General features: G+C 42.4%; 1 protein-coding gene across 9 annotated transcripts in view; it reads right to left on the bottom strand.

The window, feature by feature from the left end:
* The window catches only part of TRIM26 (tripartite motif containing 26), a 59,830-nt gene extending 49,556 nt beyond the window's left edge, over positions 1 to 10,274 (bottom strand). For 7 of the 9 annotated variants that reach the window (XR_005010850.1, XR_005010852.1, XR_005010851.1 and 4 more), the window contains exons 1-7: positions 9,797 to 10,274; positions 9,459 to 9,554; positions 7,824 to 8,054; positions 5,277 to 5,299; positions 4,759 to 4,874; positions 4,467 to 4,499; positions 3,727 to 3,864 (exon numbers count right to left, since the gene is read on the bottom strand). Coding sequence is in view for 1 of the 9 variants with exons in the window: in XM_036766427.1 (XP_036622322.1) it covers positions 3,188 to 3,864; positions 4,467 to 4,499; positions 4,759 to 4,874; positions 5,277 to 5,299; positions 7,824 to 8,054; positions 9,459 to 9,554; positions 9,797 to 10,228 (1,608 nt within the window). In the remaining 8 variants the exon portion in view is untranslated. Of the gene's footprint in view, positions 1 to 1,407; positions 3,865 to 4,466; positions 4,500 to 4,758; positions 4,875 to 5,276; positions 5,300 to 7,823; positions 8,055 to 9,458; positions 9,555 to 9,796 lie in introns of those variants that run through there. The other 2 variants (XM_036766427.1, XR_005010854.1) reach the window with 2 other exon arrangements.
* Between the last annotated feature and the right edge of the window lie 11,136 nt (positions 10,275 to 21,410).

Raw genomic sequence — 21,410 nt, forward strand, 5'->3', positions numbered from 1 at the left:
GGGTGGGGCCACTTGGTAACTAACTCATTTCACTTTCTCCAAGAGGCGCGATGCTCCGTTCCCCGATACGGGGTGGGGCCACTTCGTAACTAACTCATTTCACTTTCTCCGAGGGGCCACTTGGTAACTAACGCATTTCACTTTCTCCAGGGGTTATCGCCCCAGGGAAATGTAAACTCCCAGCAGTTAAGTATAAGTATTAGTCTAGGACACTACGGGGCCGGGGTGCAGAAGGTTCCTATGTTGGGATTGATTCTTCCTCAATCGCCTTCTCCAATGAGAAGCCGAGGTTGTGGACAAGCGGAAATGGTGTATCGGGTTAGGTTGAGGAGTTAAAAACCTGGAAAATGCCTGGTAGGGTAGGGGTGAGCCAGAGAAACAGTAGACCTTCCCAGGGGAAAAAAATTTTTCCTTGGGACCAAGCATCCCGGTCATTCCAGACTCCCCTTCCTCCCAGAGTGCAAAAGCAAATCCTGTGCTTTCCCGCTACTGTGAAACCAATAAACCGCGCGTAGCCTTTTAGAACTCCAACTAAGAAACCACGTGGTCCTATTTCTACGAAACATACTGAGAACCCTATAATAATGTCACGAAAAAGCAAAGAAAAAAATGGGGGGGAATGCAAATTTGCCAGAGGCAACATTCATATAAAATCACAGAATGACTGCGGAGCTAAAGGCTCTCAAGATATCTATCTAGTCCAGCCCCCGCATTTTGCGACTGTGGAATCCAACCCGGAAGGAAACCCCTTTTGTGCAACGTCACACGGTATGTGAGCTCCAGATTTGTCACCGCATCTAGTTGGAATTTGTTGGGCGGAAATAAAAAAGTAACCCTAGGATGAAAGGTGGATGGGTCCCTGGAGGTCCAAAGACCGGAGGCAGGCTGGGAATGAACCCAGGTCTTCTTGACCCAACATCCTATCCGCTTAACCAGCGTGTCCCTTTTGGACGCACGCCAACGTTTATCCCGGGACTCGTGTCGTACTTCCTTGGTCTCCGGGGGCCTGGTTCTCCCCTTTTCCTAGCTCAATCACTGCTTCGCCAGATCCGGCTAGATACGCTTTTAAACGTCATTGGGCCCCAATCCTGCCTGGCCCAAAGAGCCTTTGTTTATGTGGGTTATATCTACCAATATTTACTATGTTAGAAATCTGTATTACGTTCAAATCCGCCTCAGACACTTGACACACTAACTAGCTGTTGACCCTGGGCAAGTCACTTAACCCTAATTGCCCTGCCCTCCCCCCTCCAAAAAAAAAAAAACCTCAGTATTATGAAAGTTCTGACCTTTCAGAGCCCAGAAACAGATCCCTAGGGGCCCCCGGACCACACTTTGAGAACCACCGCATTATACCTTTGTGCATATTGCAAAATACGTAACATTACAAAGCCCGACTGAAATTACTTTTTCATTATCCAGCTGATTTGACACATATTTATTCAGTACTAGCAATGCTGTGTATCTAGCACTGTGGGAATGAAAAACATGATCCTTGCCCTCCATAGCGTACAGTCTAGCGGGGGTGGGGGGAGGAAAAAGGGGGAGAAATATGTACACAGGAAACAGATAATTAGTTATACAAGGTACTATCTGATAAGTGCCACCACATTGTACATACAAGAAATCACATCAGGACAAAGGAAATGAGAAAGTCACTGTGGGCAAGAGAATTGAAAAAGACCTCTCAGGAGAGGTAGGACTTGAGGTGAGCTCTCAAGGACTTTGATAGGCAAAGGAAGGGGAAGGGGCGTCCCAGGCCTGGGGGACTACCAAATGTATGAGGAAGCAGCAACCCTAGTGTGTCTGGAGGGTGCAGAGACGATTAGAGTAATTTGGCAGGAGCAGAGCTCGTTTTGGATCATTAGGTCACGATTTTGGGTTGAATAAGCAGAAGACTGTGGAAGATAGTGAATGCTAGGTTAAGGAGCCAGGACTTTTTCCCCTAGGAGGTAGGTAGCCATTTATTCCCTTCTCTTGCTAGAGAGAGCTGGAGAACTGATTGTGGACCTCTGAGGCAACTTGGTATCTTTCCCCTATCCCTTCCTAGGGAGGAGGGAGGGAACCAGACTGAGACTGCATGAAAGGGAACATGTGACAAAAAATTAAGGCCTTATTTAAGGAGGAGCTCAGAGTCAGGGTTGGAAAAGCACCAGAGACCAGGGGGATTTCTATATACAAGCAAGAACACAGCACCTACTACAGTTCATTGGCCTTTGAGGTGAGGAGGGGTGCTAGACCCAGGCCCAGGAATAACAGACCCTGGGCTCAGTCACATACTCCAAATAATAGATTCATGAAGGTGATTTATTGATCTTAATAATTTTCCCAAAGTCAAATGGGTCTATGTAGACATCAGGACTTGAGGTCAGTCCCTTGCCAATCATTAGGAACCTCATCTACAAAGCCAATAGGGAGTATGAAGTTGGGTCAAGACCTCACTCAAAGGCTTCACATAAGCACTATGCACTAACAGAAGTGGACCCCCACTGGCACCTGGGATCCATCCATGGAGTCCCTTTCCTTCTTCAGACATCTTAGAGCCTGTCAGTCTGAAAGAAACCCTAGGGGGAGTTCCATTTTATTTCATACATCACATTTTCATTTATATTTTCAGGAAACTGTCTCTACTACAGGGAGAAGACTGACTGGGAGAGGCAAGGTTTAGAATGGAGGGATGAGAAGCAGCTAGCCAGACAAGGGTAGGTGGTTATTATGGGGAAGGGGAGAAAGCATAGCACAGGAGACTAGAGAAACAGACTTTGCAAGACTCCTGGGGTTTATCATCAATATTATCTAGAACTCCAATAGCACTGGGAATGACTTTAGGGGAAGAGAAATTTAACAAGTTAAATTCACAGCTAGAACCTTGGTGAAGTTTATCACCTCACGGGGAAGGGAGAACACCAGAAATGTCACAATTGGGACAGTTCAAGTTGTACAACTAACCTTGGTACAAGTCTACACGGGGGCCACGGAAACTAAGGACATAGGGATTGGCAGTAGGCACAGAGACCCTCCTCTCTCCTACTCCTGACATCCTGGCCAGGAGGATGCCCTCTTCCTTTCAATGAATCATGTTCATTCTCAGGACTACTTGCCACTGGGAAGGTGAATCAGAGCACTGAAGGGAGGGAGGGGCCAGAGAGAGGATCTATCTGCGTGTGTGTTTGTGTGTGCCTCTCTCTTAAGGTTTCAGACTAAGACTTGTTCCTGGCCAATTTAGCCAAAAGAAGGGAACCAAACGCCTTGTAAAGGATGCTGAGAATGTGTAAATAAGTTCCTGGGATTCTGCATTGGTGAAGGTCACCGTACCCCCATCATAATCGAGAGCAATCCCTACTCTTCTGGGTCGCTGGGCAAGGAATAACTCTGATTCAGGATTGGTGTTAGCCCATACACCAGCAGAGGACAGACGCAGAGCCCATACCCCATCTTCAGGGCTTAGGCGGAGCTCCCCCTTCTTCCTCATAGTGTCTCTGGCAATACCCACCAGACAGGACTCCTGAACAGTGTCATCCTCGTCCAAATCATCTTCATCGTCATCTCCACCTGACTCGTCATCCTCATCTGTCTCCCAGTCCTCCTCTCCTTCCCCATATCCATTTTCTTCTTCTTCTTCCTCCTCCTCCCCGTCCTCTTCTTCCTCCCCGTCCTCTTCCCCCCATCCTTCCCTCTCCACTACCACTTCCCAATAGACTTTGCCCCAGGTGAAGCCCTTACTACCCAGAACTGCAGGTTCAGGATCAAACTGCTGGGAGTGTTGGTACAGATTCTGATACATGTTGGTAAAGGACACACACTTCCAGTCCTCAGACAACATAAGGTATCCACTGGCTGTCTGAGGGTCCAAAGTGACGTTCACTGTGGAGACAAGGGGGAAAAGTGGTAGGGAGGGGAAGAAAGTAAGGAGAGGAGTCGGGGGGTGGTAGTCCCACGAGATTCAAGGCCATCCCAGAGAACCCAGCAACAGTCAGAGATAGAGATGGCATTTGGCATCTGGCCTTGGGCCAAACCATCTCCCTTTTCCAGACATAATGATGCCATGAGGACTATGACAGTCAGAAATGGGGAAAAAAAAATTAGGAAGGGTAACGAACAGGTGAAAAACGTCTATGAGGAAAAAGGGCCTGAGTAATTAAGTAAAAGAATGCTGGGGGTGGGGGGAGATCAGGATAAGGAAAGAGCAAGTTAGGGTCTTAAACATCAGGATACAGAAGGTAGGATTCGCTGATCCCCATCTCAGACTTTTTCAATGGGAGGGATTTAAACATGAATAATGGCTTACATCTGTGTAATACTTTACCATTCATACAGTCTTTTATGTATATAATGTCACTGGATGATAATATGTAAGCACATTCTGAGGGAAGACCTGTTTGTCCAAGAAAGGGATTACTAAAACTGGTTATGGGAGCTTTGTGTAAGAAAAATTTTCCTTATTTGAGGACATCCTGGACACTCACCTGTCTTATATTCCAGGGCTCTCAGCAGCTTGCCTGGTGGAAAAGAAAGAAGCACTGATGAAACTCTGACCCAGGAACTTGAGAACAAAGGAGGAATGGGGGGGAGGGGTCCTGCAGCAGAGTAATAGAGCATTTAAAATGGCATAGCCCAGGGACCACCAAAGAAAGGCAGGGAAGGACAAGAAGACATCCTCCTGAGTTTGACAAGGCCAAAGAAACTATGATGAGAATCAGAAATCGGTTAAGTATTTGGGGGAAGGAATACTAATCTGAATCCACCCCCAATCTTTACCTTGAAATTCCCGCAGGCCTTTCCTCAGTGAATGAAGCTTATCAGAGAACTCTCCAGTCCTTTTTCTAACAGCAGGAGCAACAGGTTTTCCACTCCAGAACTTCTTCCGTGGATATCTAAGAAGAGAATGAATGTGAAACAAGTCATTCCCCCGCAGCTGGTGGAAGCTTTCCTCAGGGTTGGAGCACATCCCTCAAGAGTAGTTGGAAAAGGCCTTCTGATGAAACTGTTTCAGAAAGACAAGGCCAAATTTCTGCTTGGCGTGGTTCAGGGTCCAGGGAGATACTGTCCGGGGGGTCTCGCTGCTGGAAGACTCTTCTTTGTTCCCACTCCACCAAGAACAAAGCCACAGAGACATGGGACACCAGAGTAACGGCCTCCCTTCCACCATCCACACCCTCATTGTGGCATTTCAGAAGTTTGTGGTTAGACAAACGGTAAATGAAAATGAGTCAAAGACATAAGAAGGATACGGGCACAGGGGAATGATGCATATGGTGAAAAATATGTTCTTTTACCTGTTGACGAAATCTCTGGTGTCCTAAAAAGGAAGGGGACACACGATGAGAGATTACCCATGGTTAAAGGAGCAGCCATTTAAAAACAGGAAATAGGAACAACTGAGTGGGACACTGCTCTAGAGGAAATGGGGCAGCCAGGTGGCTCAGTGAATAGAGCACCGGCCCTGGAGTCAGGAGGACCTGAGTTCAAATCTGACCTCAGACACTTGACACACTTACCACCTGTGTGACCTTGGGCAAGTCACTTAACCCCTCCAATCACTGACATTAGTGTTACATAGCAAGATTTACAAAATTGTTGGTTAGGAATTGTCAAATTGCAAACTTCATGACAAAGATGGCCAAATAGGGATTTCTCATTCTACAATATCAATATCACCTTCCCTCGGAGCTTCCCAGCTATCTCATCCATTCAATGGCTCTCTTATTCCATTCGCACTCAGTCATCAGTAAATTCTGCGGTTGTTCAGTCATTTTCAGTCATGTCTAACTCTTTGTAACCTCGTTTGGAGTCTTCTTGGAAAAGATACTGGCGTGGTTTGCTATTTCCTTCTCCAGCTCATTTTACAGATGAGGAAACTGAGGCAAATAGGGTTAAGTGACTTGCCTAGGGTCGCACAGCTAGCCAAAGTCTGATGCCAGATTTGAACTCAGGTCTTCCTGACTTCAGGCCCAGTGCAGAGCTCTAACCACATTACCACCTAGTTCCCCCTAACAGCAAACTAACCCTTGTTGAAGGCATTAGCTGATAATAAAATAAGAGTTAATAAGATCCCTTCCATGAGATATAAGTAAGGTATAGCCATGCCTCTAAGTCAGGGGTTTACAACCTGAGCTCCATGAATGTTGGTTTGCTTGGACTAAGGAGTAAGAACCTTATTGTAAAACGACATGTTGTAGTGTGCTAGTCTGCATTGCTAAAGTCAGCTTCCTCATCCACAGGCTCCCTACACCGATAAAATCAGAGGTCCGATCCTATCCCTTGGCTGCCACTTTAATTTCAGCTCATGTCCTTCTACTCTACGGTCTATAGTCTGGAAACCAGCTGGCTGCACCCTGCATAGCCTGCTCAGAGACAGAAACACAGGGGGCTTTCTCCCTCAACCTTTTCGTCTCTCGACTAAACTATCCTTGTTCCCTTCCCCTTTCTCCTAGCCCTCTATTTTATTTCTCTGTCTCTCCTCGGGCCCGGCTTCCTTCTCTCTAGAAATGGAAGTGAGGATCCTAAGTCCTCTCGGTGCCTAGTGAGTCAATTTCCTAATCCTCTGCCTGACATCCGGGCCCTCAACAATTTGGTGCCACCTGATCTTTCTAGCTTTTTCTCATAGCCTCAGCACACTCCAGATTCTAATCAAAGGGTTCTACTCTCCCCCTTGAATGGGCCACGCATTCTTCCATTTCCTACATTTTGCTCATGCAGATAGTTCCCCATGCACGAACATCCTGCCTCGCCCTCTTAAGCTTCTTGAATTCCTACTTCCTCTTTAAAGGAATATCACATCCTCCTCCAGAAAGCCTTTCATGAGCCCCTCCTCTCAGTTCCTGAAGCCGGCCCAAAACAATGGCCAGAAGACGGGAGGACCTTCCTGCTCTAGAATGTTGGGAGAAAGATAATACTGACTTTCCTACAACAACTTTTCCTTTTTTATTTTATGATGAATAGTTTACTGGTTTTCTAAAATATTATGCATTTCTAAGAGATTCTAAAATGGAGATTTTGACAATTTTTTTTGACAAATCTTTAACTTGTAGATGAATAATGATGATGATACATTTTCGTGAGAGAAATGTATATGCATCTACTTCAAGCCAGCTGTTTAAACTCATGGAACTGTTCCGTGAATACACAGGCTATGATTTCCTACAACAGACAGCACAGTTAAACAAGGCCTACAATATTTTCGTTACACAAAATAAAAACTCACTCTCTCTCCCCCACAAGGTAACACCAGTGCAGCTTCCTCACACAGGAATATGTCAACTTACCTGGTCACGACTGACGAAGGGTCGAAGGGAGACTCTTTGGCGATGGGTAAGACCTAGTTTTCCACTGATCACGAATGAACAATTTTGGTACTATGAGATGTACAAGTGTACTCTGTCATTGTTATCAAGATGGAGCAAGTTATTACAGTAGTGGCTGACTACTACAGTCACTAATTCACTGTAGTTCACATACATACATACCTTGGAGGCAGGTAAAGCAGACGTTACTCATCCACTTTAGAAACGGGGAAACTGAGGTCCAAAAAGCTTAGATTTTCCAAAGGTCATAGCCAAAAACAGATATCAGGCAGAACAAGTTATGGCCCAGAGGCTTGTCAATGATAATACTACCACCTCATACCTTACATTTGTATACACTGACATTTATATTCCTTATCTCATTTGCTCCTTACTACAAAAACCCTACTAACCTTATTTTATAATACAAGGAGGCTATAACCCAGAAAAGTGGAAAAGGAAGGGCTTGACTCTTGGCCAAGCACTGCTTCCATCTCTCAGGGAACTGATGGGACTGCTCCGCTTTAAGGAGCCCCTCACCTGCATGAGCTCTGCCGCAGGCTGCTGGGCCTTCTCCTCCAGTTCCGCGATCACGGTGCCGAGCCTGACGAGCTCCCCAGAGGTCCTGAGGTTGTACTTCTCTCTCCCCTCGATGACCTCCCGCTCCAGTCCCTCGAGTCGTTCCAGGAGGTGCTGCTCTCGCTCTCTCAGGAACTGGTGCCCCTGGGCAAACTCGGAGGTAACGTTCTGCTTCTCCACCTGGAGTTTGGACTACAGAGGATGACACAGGTAGGATGTAGATATCAACGCCTTCCTAGGCATCACAGGATCAGAAATTCAGAGCCAGAGGAGACCTTTTACAGCCATCAAGCTCAACCCCCTGATTTCACAGATGACTGAGGCCCAAACAAGTTATGTAACCTGCTTTGTTGTCACAGATAGTGTCAGAGGCGGCATCTGAACTCAGATCTTCCTGACTCAAAGTCCAGCGTTCCCGCCGTGATACCACATGACCCCACCGAGCGTTCACCAGGTCCTGGAGAAAAGCTCAGCACATTTCATGAGAACCTTTGCGCTGAGCTTGGGATTTCGCTTCTTCTGTCCTCGCCACGATTCAAGCCTTACTCACTTCCTTTCTCCTCACCCTAATTCAGAGGCAGTAGCGTAAAAAGGACCAATTCTGGCATGAGAAGATACAGGTTCGAATTCCATCTCTGCCACTTACTATCTGTATGACCTTGGACATTACCCCACCTCTCCGTGCCTCCGTTTCTTACCTATTAAATAAGCGGATTGGATTAGATGATCTTTAAAGCCCCTGAAGTCTATGAATCACAAAACACCAGAGGTGAAAGGGGCCTTACGTAACCTCACCCGGGTATTCTTATGCTATTAGACAGATGAGAAAGTCAAGTAAACAGTCGCTTAGTGGAAGAGCCAAGCCTAGAACTTATGTTGCCTGACTCCTGAGTTCAATGTTCTTTCCGCTAAAATTCAAGTTCACTACTCTAGCCAAACTACGCCTCTCCTTGACTTAGATGACGACCTCATAGCCACTGCGCCCCGGCTGCCCCTGAGGATGCTCTCAAGTAGGCCTTCCTTTCAATCAGTCAATGTCAACCTCCTTTCTAAGCAGTCCATCTTGATTCATCCCACTCAAGCTTGGTCATTCTCTCCTTTGCATTCCTTCCTTCATCATTTATGGCCTATTTGACTGAATTCCCATGCCTGGAATTCTTTTCCCTCCTCTTTTCCATCTCCTGGCTTCCTTCAGGTCTGAAGTCTCACCTTTTGCAAGAAACTTGTCCCAATCTCCCTTAATGCTAGTACCTTCCCTCTGTTAATTATCATCAATTTAGCCTGTCAATATCCTATTTGTACATAGTTGTCTTTGCATTGTCTCCTCCGTTGGCCTGTGAGCTCTTTGAGAGCAGAGATTGTCTTTTGTATTTCACTGTATCCCCAGCACTCAGCTTGGCACATAGTAGGTACTTAATAAATGCAAGCTGACTGACTGAACTCACTAACCAAATTCATCTTTTCCTTCTTTTTCTTCTGAAATATTTCTCATAAATGTTTATTATTATCCATATATTAATCTGACGTGTTTATCATATCCTCTCAGCAGAAACCCAGTGAATGTGCCTAGACGTTTGGCCTGAAGACTTCACTTACCAGCAGGTGCTCAATCTCAGTTTCTCCCTTCATTTGGAAGCTCTGAACCCTATCTCTGTCTCGCCTTAGGGTGCCCAGGTGACTCAGGATTTTTTCCTGTGGAAAGAAATAAGCAGATAAAGTACAGTTGAGATCTAATTTGAGACCTTGGGCAAGGCTGGACTAGACTATCAAAGCATTCTCCCTCCAGACCACCCGAGTTATTTATGGCAGGGATCCCCAGTTTTACTTGCTCAAATTCTCAGGGGGAGAGACGCTTTCTCATCACCCTCCATGAGGAGGTTTGTGATCATCCTTCTGGATAGAAGTTAAAAGAGCTAGGGACCATCAAGGCTTACCCGGTGGGGCTGGGCAGCCTTCTCAATGAGGATGGCCGTATGGTACTTGTGCTCCCTGGACTCCCGGCATATCACGCAGAGGAATCGCCCGTCATCCTCACAGTAGTAGTGCAGCTTCTCCTTGTGCCGTTCACACTGCATCATCGGCTCGAGTCGCTTCTCCTTAGCTTCTCTCCCCTTTTCCACGTTAAGTCTCTCAATATTCTGCACGAGGCTGGCCAGCTGCCAAACGGGTCGAATGTTATCCTTCTTAAATGTCTTCTTACAGAGCGGACACGATGGGCGGCCCCCTGGGGGTGCTCGGATGTCTATGACGCAGGATCTGCAGAAGACATGACCACAGTCGATGGTCACTGGGTCCCTCAGGTAGTCAAGGCAGATGGAGCACGTCACCTCCTCTTCCAAGGTTCTCAAGGGGGCACAGGTAGCCATGGTGCCTGATCCACAGGAATGTCTCTGCTCAATGGATGGGCTCCTTTTTTCCTGTGTACCAGAGGATGGAATCAAGAGTATTCATGGGAACTTATCGTATTGGGAAAGACCTCCAGGGAGAAAAAATGGGCGCACAATGAACAGGGAAAAGCTAAACAAATGGTCATATGGGAATGTGATGAAATATCATCTGGCATAAGAAATTACAAATATGAGAAATTCTGAAAAATATGATTAGATTTGCATGAACCAATGAAGGCTGAAATAAGTAGAACCAAGAAAAAATTAAGCAAGATGGTAAACAGTGTAAACGAAAACAATGACAAAACACCACCATTACAACGACCAAACCTGGCCCAAGAAGAGATGAGGAAATGTACCTTTCATTCGGAGATATGAGGGAATATGGAATGTTGTATAGGCTGTCAAAAGGTTTTGTTCACCTGTTGTTTTTCTCCTTTGTCACAAGAGAAGGTTTATTGGGAAGGGTAAGAAAAGGAGAGTTTAGAAATGACTGTGATATAAAAATAAAAGTGTTACGTTTGAAAATTATGGTTAACTGAGACACAAAGTTCCAAGCACGATCAACTGACTAGCAGAAACCAATAAAGTGGGTCAGCGGCCTGTGTCAATGACCAAAGACCACGAGACACGCCTTACCAGCCTTTGTTTAGTTTTGGGAAGTAGGAGACAACAAAGAACAGGAAGTATCACAGATGGAAAACAGTACGATTGGTTACAAAGTCCAAAGTGTCACAGTCAACAAAATATGGCTGACTGGACATTTGGTGCTAGCAACAACCCCGCCCCCCCCCCCCCCAAATCCTGCTATCAGGAAAGGCTGATTGAAAGAGTCTATCTGCTCCTTAGCTGAAAAGAGGTAACAGACTTCTTGGCTCCCACCTTCATTCTCTAAGGCCTGTTAGCGGGATATCAGATCTCCTTTAGTTACACATTAGGGTGCAAGGTTTGTAAGTTAGGTAACAGGCCTCCCTTAAAGGTACCTAAAGAAAATATGTATTTCCTGGAATTATATTAGGCTAGTTAACGACACAGAGATGCCAATCCAATAGTTGTCCTGGAATTCCACCAGGACAGCTTAAGGGTCTGGCAGAATACAAGTTTCTTCTAATCAAAGTGGCTTAGAAGGAAACCGAACTTTTAAACCTTAACTCACAATTGAAGGCTGAACTTTTAAACCTATGGCTATATGAACTAATTAAAAGACAAAGAGACTTGGTATAGAGTACAGTTATACAAAATACAGAAGCCTTAATTACAGAATAAAATCAACTTTCGATTTTACAAAAGTTATCAATAATTTATTTAAATTAATAAAAACAATTAAAAGACTGCAAAGGAGTGCCAGGTATATCAGTCACACTCCAAGGCACCTACTCCAAACAGTGACAAAAGGAAAAATCAATCCACAGACATATACTGAGTGACTAATATCTGTCCAACCTTGTATTCACTTAAGGGTAAACTATAGGATAAGATGGAGAACAGTGTCTTGTACATTTAATAAATGCTTATTATACACATTAAGCAATTAAGAGAACAACTAAGTGCTAGATCATGTGGGACAATCTGTAAGAGCTTCAGGGGTTCGGAAACCAGCATGAGCACTGTGAGTTGCTGCTGTAGTCCAGGAAGACCACACAGAAGAAGGAGGACCTAAGTTGAGTCTTACAGGCTAGGAAGATTAAAGTAAGAAGAAAACATAGGGAACGAAATCCTGACCCAAACACTTCCTTCAACACGTATTCACAAAACAAACTTAAGCACCGCATGTGATTCTGTCCAGACCTGACATTTTATCCACGTAGGAGCTCCCAGTAAGAAAACTTCCCTTACGTATTTTAATCTATTGTTGTTCAGTTGTTTCAGTTGCGTCTGACTATTTGTGACCCCTTTAGGGATTTTCTTGGCAAAGGTACTGGGGTAATTTGCCATTTCCTTCTCCAGCTCATTTTACAAATGAGGAAACTTAGTCAAACAGGGTTAAGTGACTTGCCCAGGGTCACACAGATGAGTCTTCCTGATTCCAGGCTTGGCATTCTATCCACTGCACCACCTAGCTGCCTCTCCCCCACATTGAACAAGGACAATGTTTTAAAAGGCCTCATAACAAATATGTATGATTAAATAAAACAAATTCCCTCACTGGCTATGTCCAAAACTGTCCATCTATTCCTTCATTTTAAGTCCATTCCCTATCCGGCAGAAGGCAGACAGCATACTTCATCTTCTGTCCTCTGAAATCCTGATTTGTCGCTGCACTGATCAGACTTTCAAAGTTGTCTTTGCATCACTCTGTTATTATATAAATGATTCTCCTTTGGGGGGGGGGGAGGGAGAGGAAGAAAATCTGGAACTCAAAATCATGCGGAACAGAGTGTTGTAAACTAAAAATAAGAAATCTTAATAAATAAATAAATGCTTCTCCTACCTCTGTTCACTTCATTCTGCATCAATTCACATAGGTCTTGCAAGTTTCTTCTGAGACTATTCATTATTTCACACCCCACAATATTCCATTCTATTCGTACATTTATCATAATTTATTTAGTCATTGCTCAGTAGGCAAGCACCCCACTAGTATCCAGTATTTTGCTACTACAAAAGGCGATGCTATAAATATTTTTGTGCAAGTAAGTCCTTTTCCTTTTCCTGATCTCTTGGTATGCCTAGTAATGGTAGTACTGGGTCAAAGTTTAGTGACTTTGGGGACATAATTCCAAATTGCTTTAGAGAATGGATGGACCAATTCACAGTTCTGCCAAAAGTACATTAGTATGTCTGCTTTCCCAGGAGCCCCTCCCACATTTGTCAGTTTCCTTTTTTTGTCATCTTTGCTAATCTAATGGGAATAAAGTAGAACCACAAAGATGCATTAATTTGTATTTCACAAATTAATGCAAATTACCAATTATAGTATCATGTAAATTATAGTTATTATTGCAAATTGTTAATTACTAGTAATTTGGAATATTTTCAGCTTCAATTTCTTCCTCTGAAAACTGCTTGTTCTTATATTTACCTACTTGGAAATGGCTCTTAAGTCTTATGGATTTGAATTAGTCCCTTATATAGAAGGTATCTCAAAAGCCTTAAGTTTTATAAAAAAGTTCATGTATTTAATCTGAGACCTTTCTCAGTGATACTTGCTAGAAAGACTTTCCTCTGCTACATGTTTCCCTTCTAATTTTCACAGCATAGATTTGTGCAAAAATTTTAATTTTATAGGCAGAATTGTCCATGTTATGTTGTTAGATAATGCATCATTTTCCAATACAATGAACTGAATCCTCCTGCATAACAACAAAAAACCAAATGAGTCGAACAATATAGGCAAAACACCATAGCCATAGGCTCTTCTCTGGAACTCTGTTCATTGCAATTAATCTGAGTTCAGCTTCCTTTTAATGTTGCTTCTGTTTATATATGTATATATATATATATATGTATATACACACACACATATATATATACACATATATTTATATATATATATAAATATACATATATTAAATAGAATATATATAGTAAATATAGTTTTCTTAGCTTTGTTTCTTTTCTATGAGTCGGTTCGTTCCAGTGTTTCTCTGAATTCCTCATATTTGCCATTTTATCAATAAAACTGCATTACATTCATACAATATCACTTGTTCAGTCCCTCCCCAGTCAATGGGCACTTGCTTTGTTCTCAGTTTTTTGCTACCACAAAGAGTGTCGGCTAGAAATATTTTTGTATCTATGGGAGCCTTTCTTCTGTCACTGACTCCTTGGAGTGTTAAGTCCAGTAGTAGAAATCACTAGGTACGAGTAGTTTAGTGACTTTTATCATGAAGACTGACATAATTCTAAATTGCTTTTCTGGTGTTTGTACCAATTCATAGCTCAACCAACAAAAATGTTACTGTGCCTGAGTTCCCACACTCCCTCCAGCACTGAACGCTCACTGTGACAATTTGGAGGATTTTTTCATATGGTTGAAGACTATTTTTATTTCTTCTTCTGAAAACTTCATATCCTTTAACTGCTTATCTATTGGGGAATGGAATTTGATGTTTCAATTCCCTATATATATATATCGGCTATCAGACTTTGTGCTGAGTCATTTTTCAGTTCTGTGTGACTCTTCGTGACCCCATTTGGGATTTTCTGGGCAAAGATACTTGAGTGGTTTGCCATTTCCTTCTCCAGCTCATTTTGCAGATAAGAAAACTGAGGCCAACAGGGTTAAGTGACTTGCCCAGAGTCACACAGCTAGTAAATGTCTGAAGATTGATTTGAACTCAGGAGCTTTATTGTATCCACAGAGTCACAAGTTAAAACCCTAGCTCTATCCCTTTAAATAGATCTGTTCTTTCTGTCAAACACACACAAAAAAAGAGAAAATTCATTCAAAATAACTACAAAATGAATGAATTGTCTGGTTATTTACCTACCCAGTTACCTACTGACCAATTCCTCATTAATAATGTGGGAAGTACAAGTGGGAAAAGGACCCATATGTACAAAAATATTTATAGCAGCTCTTTTTGTAGCAGCAAAGAATTGGAAATCAAGGGGATGCCCATCAATTGGGGAATGGCTGAAGAAGTTGTGGTATATGAATGTAATGGAATACTACTGTGCTACAAGAAATGGGGATGATACGGACTTCATAAAAACCTGGAAACACCTACATGATCTGATGCTGAGTGAGAGGAGCAGAACCAGAACATTATACACAACCACAGACATGGATTCTGTGATGACTAACCCTGATAGACTTAGCTCTTCTCAGCAATACAAGGTTCAAAGACAGCTCCAAAGGACTTAGGAGGGAGAGAGCTATCTACATCCAGAGAAAGAACTATGGAGACTGAATGCAGATTGAGGCAAACTGTTTGCTCTCCTTTTTTTTCTTGTTTTTTTTCCTCTCTTTTGTTTTTGTTTTTGTTTTGTTTTGGGGTTTTTTTGGTTTTGTTTCTTCTTTCTCATGATTCATTCCACTGGTAATAATTCTTCTTTACAACCTGACTATTGTATAAATAAATTCAATGTGAAGTTATATGTAGAAAATATATCGGATTCCATGCCGTCTTGGGCGGGGGGGGGGGGGAGAAAATCTAGAATTCAGGTTCATATGGAACTGAGTGTTGTAAACTAAAAATTAAAAATCTTAATAAAAATTAAAAAAAAATAATGTGGGAGGTACCTCTAAATCAGCTGTTGGTACATAATTAGACTCGTTAGAGAAAAAAGCTAGAATTTTAAGAAAATGATATGTTATGCATTTGAACAATCCTGAACTATTTAAACAACCAAGCAAGCCAGGCTAGCAGAACCAGGGAGGCATCCTGAGGGCAAGACAGGAGGCAACATGTGCCACAGTAAAATCAAACCCTCACTGTCACCTTGACCATCATCTCCCCTCAGACCCTAACAGAGAAAGCCTAGGACCCTGAACCCAAAAGCTCTGGGAATAGTGACATTAAATAATGACATTAAAGAAAAGGGATTAACATGTGCCTAAGGACCATGGGACTTTCCCATCAGACTTGGAGCTGAAACGTTCCATGTGTTATTTCTCCCCTAAGAATGGGAACTCCTAAAGAGGAGGGACTGATTTCATTTTCTCTGTGTATCCCCAGCACTCAACACAATGATTTGCACATAGAAAGTACTTAAATGCTTTATTTCACTCATTCATCCATTCTTTTGGAGTGCTCTGTCTCATTATTTAGCATCTTCTCTATTTGTGTATCTTTCACACTTATTGATTATAATATTTATAGCATTACGGTCTTCCAGAGTTATATTTAACACTTCCTGCCTTTCTGAATTTACTAATGATTTCTTTTTTAAAGGTGCTATGCAGTGCAGAAAAATATCTCCTTACGATTCCTGTTCAGAAATTGCCAAAGGTCTATTATCTCTCTTTTTCCCAATATTCTGCTTAGATCTTTAACGTCTTTCCTGTTTATCTTTCTGTTAGATTTGACTAAGTCAGAAAGAGGAATATTGACATCTCCAACAATTATTAATTATCTAGATCTTCCTGTAATTCCATTCATTTATCCTTTAAGCACTTAGATGCTATGCTAAGTATTTTGGTGCAGATATTTAATACTGATAGTTTCATTACAGATGATGACTTTATGCACATTCCCTTGATCTACTCACTTAACTACTCACTTAACTACATCTATTTCTACTTTGGCCTTAGCTGCGATTAATATTGTTGTTCCTATTTTTTAATATCCTGCCTCTACTCCTTATACTATTCCAACTCCTTATTTTAACTCTGCATGAATCTTGGTCTTGAGTGCAATTCTTATCAAAAAATGATTGGATTTTGCTTTCTAAACCACAGTCACTCTAATACATTTTATATGTGACTAGCTCATTGATTATTGTTTATTTATCCTGCCACCAAATCCTGTTAAAATATTTCTTCTCTTTCCCCATCTCTAAAGATTATCCCCACCCTATTTTAATGCCCCCTTTCCAAATACCACTTCTCCCTCCCATAATCAAATCATCACCAGCATAAACAGCAAGACATTCTGAGAGAGAGAGACAGACAGGAGGAAAGACTGGTTAGGTGGGTCAAACACCACCCCCCCCCTAAGAATCTGGTATGAACTGCCCAGCCCAGAACCCAAGAGCCCCAGGAATAGCAGTCCTTCTCAGACTGCCAATGCTTCTTCCTGGGTGGTCTCTGAGGTCATTATAAAGGAAAACAACTCGTGCTGATGAAAATGACCATGATGACGACCAGCATTTACACAGCTTTAAAATTTGCAAAGTGTTTTACAAATATCCTATTTTATCCTCACAACAACCAGCCCAGACAAACTTGCCAACAGCCTTCCCACTTCACCAGACACCTCCTGGAGAAAGGCATGGCTTTCAAGTTTTCAAGAATCCAGACACAGCAAGAAGAGAAGGCTTCTAAGAGGAAGGCCCAGGGGGAGATCAAGAAACTGCAGTGAAGAGCCACCAGGAGTGGCAGCAACCATGCAGCAACACTCTGATCAGGACGCCCCAGGACATGACACAGGGGCTTCAAGGTCCCTAGCGCTCTGTCCTGAGATTCTATAGGGGGCCTGAAGATTCAACACTCTAAACCTCAACGAACCAGTGGAAATAATCCTGGGAGATGAAAGTCAGTATAGGAATCCAAGTGATACGGTAGGGCATAGAATGATCCTGGCGCAAAAACCCAGTTAGGAACTAAGGATGAAGAGATGAGTAAACCAAAGAAAAGACCAAGCATTCTAAAGAATTGTTGTATATCCCATACACCAAGATAAGGTCAAAATGGGTACATAATTTAGACATAAGGGGTGATACCATAAGCAAATTAGGAGAACCAGGACAAGAGATAGAGAGCACTACAAGATATAAAATAGATCATTTTGATTATATTAAATTTACAAGTGTGTATACAAATAAAACCAATGCAACCAAAATTAGGAGGTAAGCAGAAAGCTGGGAAAAGATTTTTACAGCAAGTGTCTCTGATAAAAGGCCTCAGTTCTCTGGGCAGCTAGGTGGCGCGGTGAGTAGAGCACTAGCCCTGGAATCAGGAGGACCTGAGTTCAAATACGACCTCAGACACTTGACACACGTGTGACCTTGGGCAAGTCACTTAACCCCAATTGGCCTGCCTTCCCCCCTCCAAGAAAAATAAAAGGTCTCAGTTCTCAAATATATAGAGGACTGAGTCAAATTTATAAAAATACAAGTCAACGATGAATGATCAAAGGATATGAACAGAGGCAGTCTTCAGATAAAGAAATCAAGCTACCTAAAGCAGTTATGAAAAAATGCTCTAGATCACTATTGATTAGAGAAATACAGATTAAAACAATTCTGAAGTACCACCTCACACCTAACAGACCTCACACCAATTGGCTAATATGAAAGAAAAGAAAAATGACAAATATTGGAGAGGATACGGGGAAACTGGGACACTAACACACTCTTGGTGGGGTTATGAACTGATCCAGGAGAGCAATTTGGAACTATGCCCACATGGCTATAAAGCTATGCATACCCTTTGTTCCAGCAATACCACTACTAGGTCTTTATCCCTAAGAGATCATTAAAAGAGGGAAAAGGACCCACATGTACAAAAATACCTATAGCAATTCAAGAACCGGAAATTGAGGGGATGCCCAACCATTGGGGAATGGCTAAACAAGTTGTGGTACATGATGGTTAGCGAATACCACTGTGCTGTAAGAAATGAGGAGCAGGCAGACCTCAGAAAAACCTGAAAAGACTTCTATGAACTGATGCAGAGTGAAGTGAGCAGAACCAGGAGAACCCTGGACCACAGTAACAGCCACATTGTGCAATGACTAACTTTCATAGTCTTGGCTCTTCTCAGCAATACAATGATCCAAGACAATTCCAAAAGACGCATAATGGAAAATGCCGTCCACATCCAGAAATAGAACCATGGAGTCTGAATGCAGAGCAAAGCAATTTGCTCTTTTGTTTCTTCTTTCTCATGGTCCCTCCAGTTGGTTCCAATTCTTCTTTACAATGTGAAAATGTTTAATATGAATGAATAGGTAGAGCCTGTATCAGATTGTATACTGTCCAGGGCAGGGGGGGGGGGGGAGGAATGGGGAGAAAATTTAAAACTCAAAAGCTTATGGAAGTAAATCTTGAGAACTAAAATAAATTAAAAATAAAATTTTTTTTTAAAAATTTTAAAATTAAAAAAAAATGACAAGCAGGTAGATTTCAGAAAAACCTGGAAAGGCTTACATGAACTGATACAAAGTGAAATGAGCAGAACAAGGAGAACACTGGTACAAAGTAATAGCAACCTTGTTTGATGGTCAAGTATGAATGACTTAGCTCTTCTCAGCAATACAATGATTCAAGACAATTCCGAAACTAATGATAGAAAATGCTAACCACATCCAGAGAAAAAACTGATGGGAGTCCAAATGCAGATTGAAGGATATGATTTTCACTTTCTCTACTTTTTCATGGGTTTTCTCCTTCTGGTCTGTTTCTTCTTTCACAACATGACTAATATGGAACTATGTTTTACATGATTGCACATATATAACCTGTATCAAATTGCTTACCATTTTAGTAAGTGGGGAGGGGAGGGAAGGAGGGAGAAAAATCCAGAACTCGAAATATTTTAAATGAATGTTAAAATTGTCTTTACATGCGATCAGAAAAAATCAAATACTATTAAAAAAAAAGAATTGTTGTAGATCCAAAAATGTCTAAAATCCAATCTAGGAGAAAAAAAAAACTTGAAAACTACAAGTAGAGATTCAAAGGCGTGAAAAAAAAAACCAGATTTTACACAAGGACTACATGAAAATGAAGAGATTGGATAATGAAATAAAAATCCCTTACAAAAGAATTGGAAAATGAATGAGTAGCTTAGAAGAGAAAGTGGTAAAGCTTACTCAAGAAACGGAATCCCTAAAAACAAGAACAGACCAAATAGAAATCAATGACTCCATGAGTCACTCCATAAGAAATATCAGAACAGACTCAAAACACTGAAAACAAGTAGAAGAAAATGTAAGGGATCTGCTATCAAAAACTGAAGTGAAAAATAAGCCAAGGAGATAATTTCAGAATCATTGGACCCTCTGAAAACCATGATCCAAAAAGAAAGCCTGGACATTCTATTTCATGGATTTTCAGTCATGTCTGACTCTTCATGATCCCATCTGGGTTTTTCTTGGCAAAGATACTGGAGTGGTTTGCAATTTCCTTCTCCAGCTCATTTTACAGATAAGGAAACTGAGGCAAACAGGGTTAAGTGACTCGCCATGGGTCACACAGCTAGTAAGTGTCCGAGGCCAGATTTGAACTCAGGAAGATGAGTTTTCCCAACTCCAGGCCCTGCATTCTACCCTCTGCAGCACCTAACTGCCAATATTTCATGAGTACATAAATGAAAACTGTACATATCTACTGGAACAAGAGGAAAAAATGAAAATAAAAAGAATGCTCTAATCGCTGAAACTATCCCTTTCATCACTGCTTACGGTGCGAGGATCTTCCATCACATTCATGTGACTTACTTTGTTCAGATGTTCCACAGCTGATGGGCAACATCTCAGTTTCTAGTTCTTTGCCAAAAATGTAAATATTCTTATTGAGTCACAGTAAAACCGTGGGATAAAGATAATGTAATATTATCTCCACTTTACAGACAAGAAACCTGTGTCTCAGAAAGGTCGAATGCTTCGCCTAGATTCATGAAGTGTCAGGGGCAGGACTTGAATCCAGTTCTCCCCTAATTCCAAACTTAGTGCTTTTTCCACTATACCACGTGGTCTCTCAAGGCTCAGTCTGTTCATCTATAAAAGGAAGGCAGTGATGCTTGGACCTTATTAAAATCAAGTTCTCAGGGCAGCTGGATGGTGCAGTGACCCCGGAGTCAGGAGGACACGGATTCAAATCCAGCCCCAGACACTTACTAGCTGTGTGATCCTGAGCAAGTTGCCTTAGTTCTAAGTTTTTTCATCTATAAGATGGGGATGATCATAGCACCTGCCTCCCAGGGGTGTTGTGAAATATTTGTGAAGCGCTCTTCAAACCTTAACACACTATAAAAATGCCAGCGAGCCATTGTCGTCATCGAGGCAGAAATCTTTCCTCCTGCCTTTTACTCCCCACACCTTTCCGCTGCAGAACGCCCTCTCGTCGTGCCTGACTCTGTATTTTTGAAATCATAGTTCCCCAATTTCATATTAAGACAATTTTTAATATTTTTTTAAAAGTTTTGAATTCCAAATTATATCCCTCCACCTTCCCTGAGATGGTAAGCCATGTGTTAGAGGCTATACATGGGCAATCACGTAAAACATTTCTGTATTAGTCATTTTTACAAGAAAAAGAAAGAGAGAAAGAGAGAAAGAAAGAGAGAGAGAGAGAGAGAGGGAGAGAGAGGGAGGGAGGAAGGAAGAGGGAGGAAGAAAGGGAGGAAGGAAGAGGAAGGAAGAGGAAGGAAGAGGGAGGAAGAGGGAGGGAGGAAGGAAGAGGGAGGGAGGAGGAAGGAGGGAGGGAGGAGGGAGAGGGGAGGAGGGAGGGAGGAAGAGGGAGGGAGGAAGAGGGAGGGAGGGAGGAGGGAGAGGGGAGGAGGGAGGGAGGAAGAGGGAGGAGGAAGAGGGGAGGGAGGGAGTGAGTGAGG

Source organism: Trichosurus vulpecula, chromosome 7, assembly GCF_011100635.1.
Source record: "Trichosurus vulpecula isolate mTriVul1 chromosome 7, mTriVul1.pri, whole genome shotgun sequence".
NCBI classification, from domain to species: domain Eukaryota; kingdom Metazoa; phylum Chordata; class Mammalia; order Diprotodontia; family Phalangeridae; genus Trichosurus; species Trichosurus vulpecula.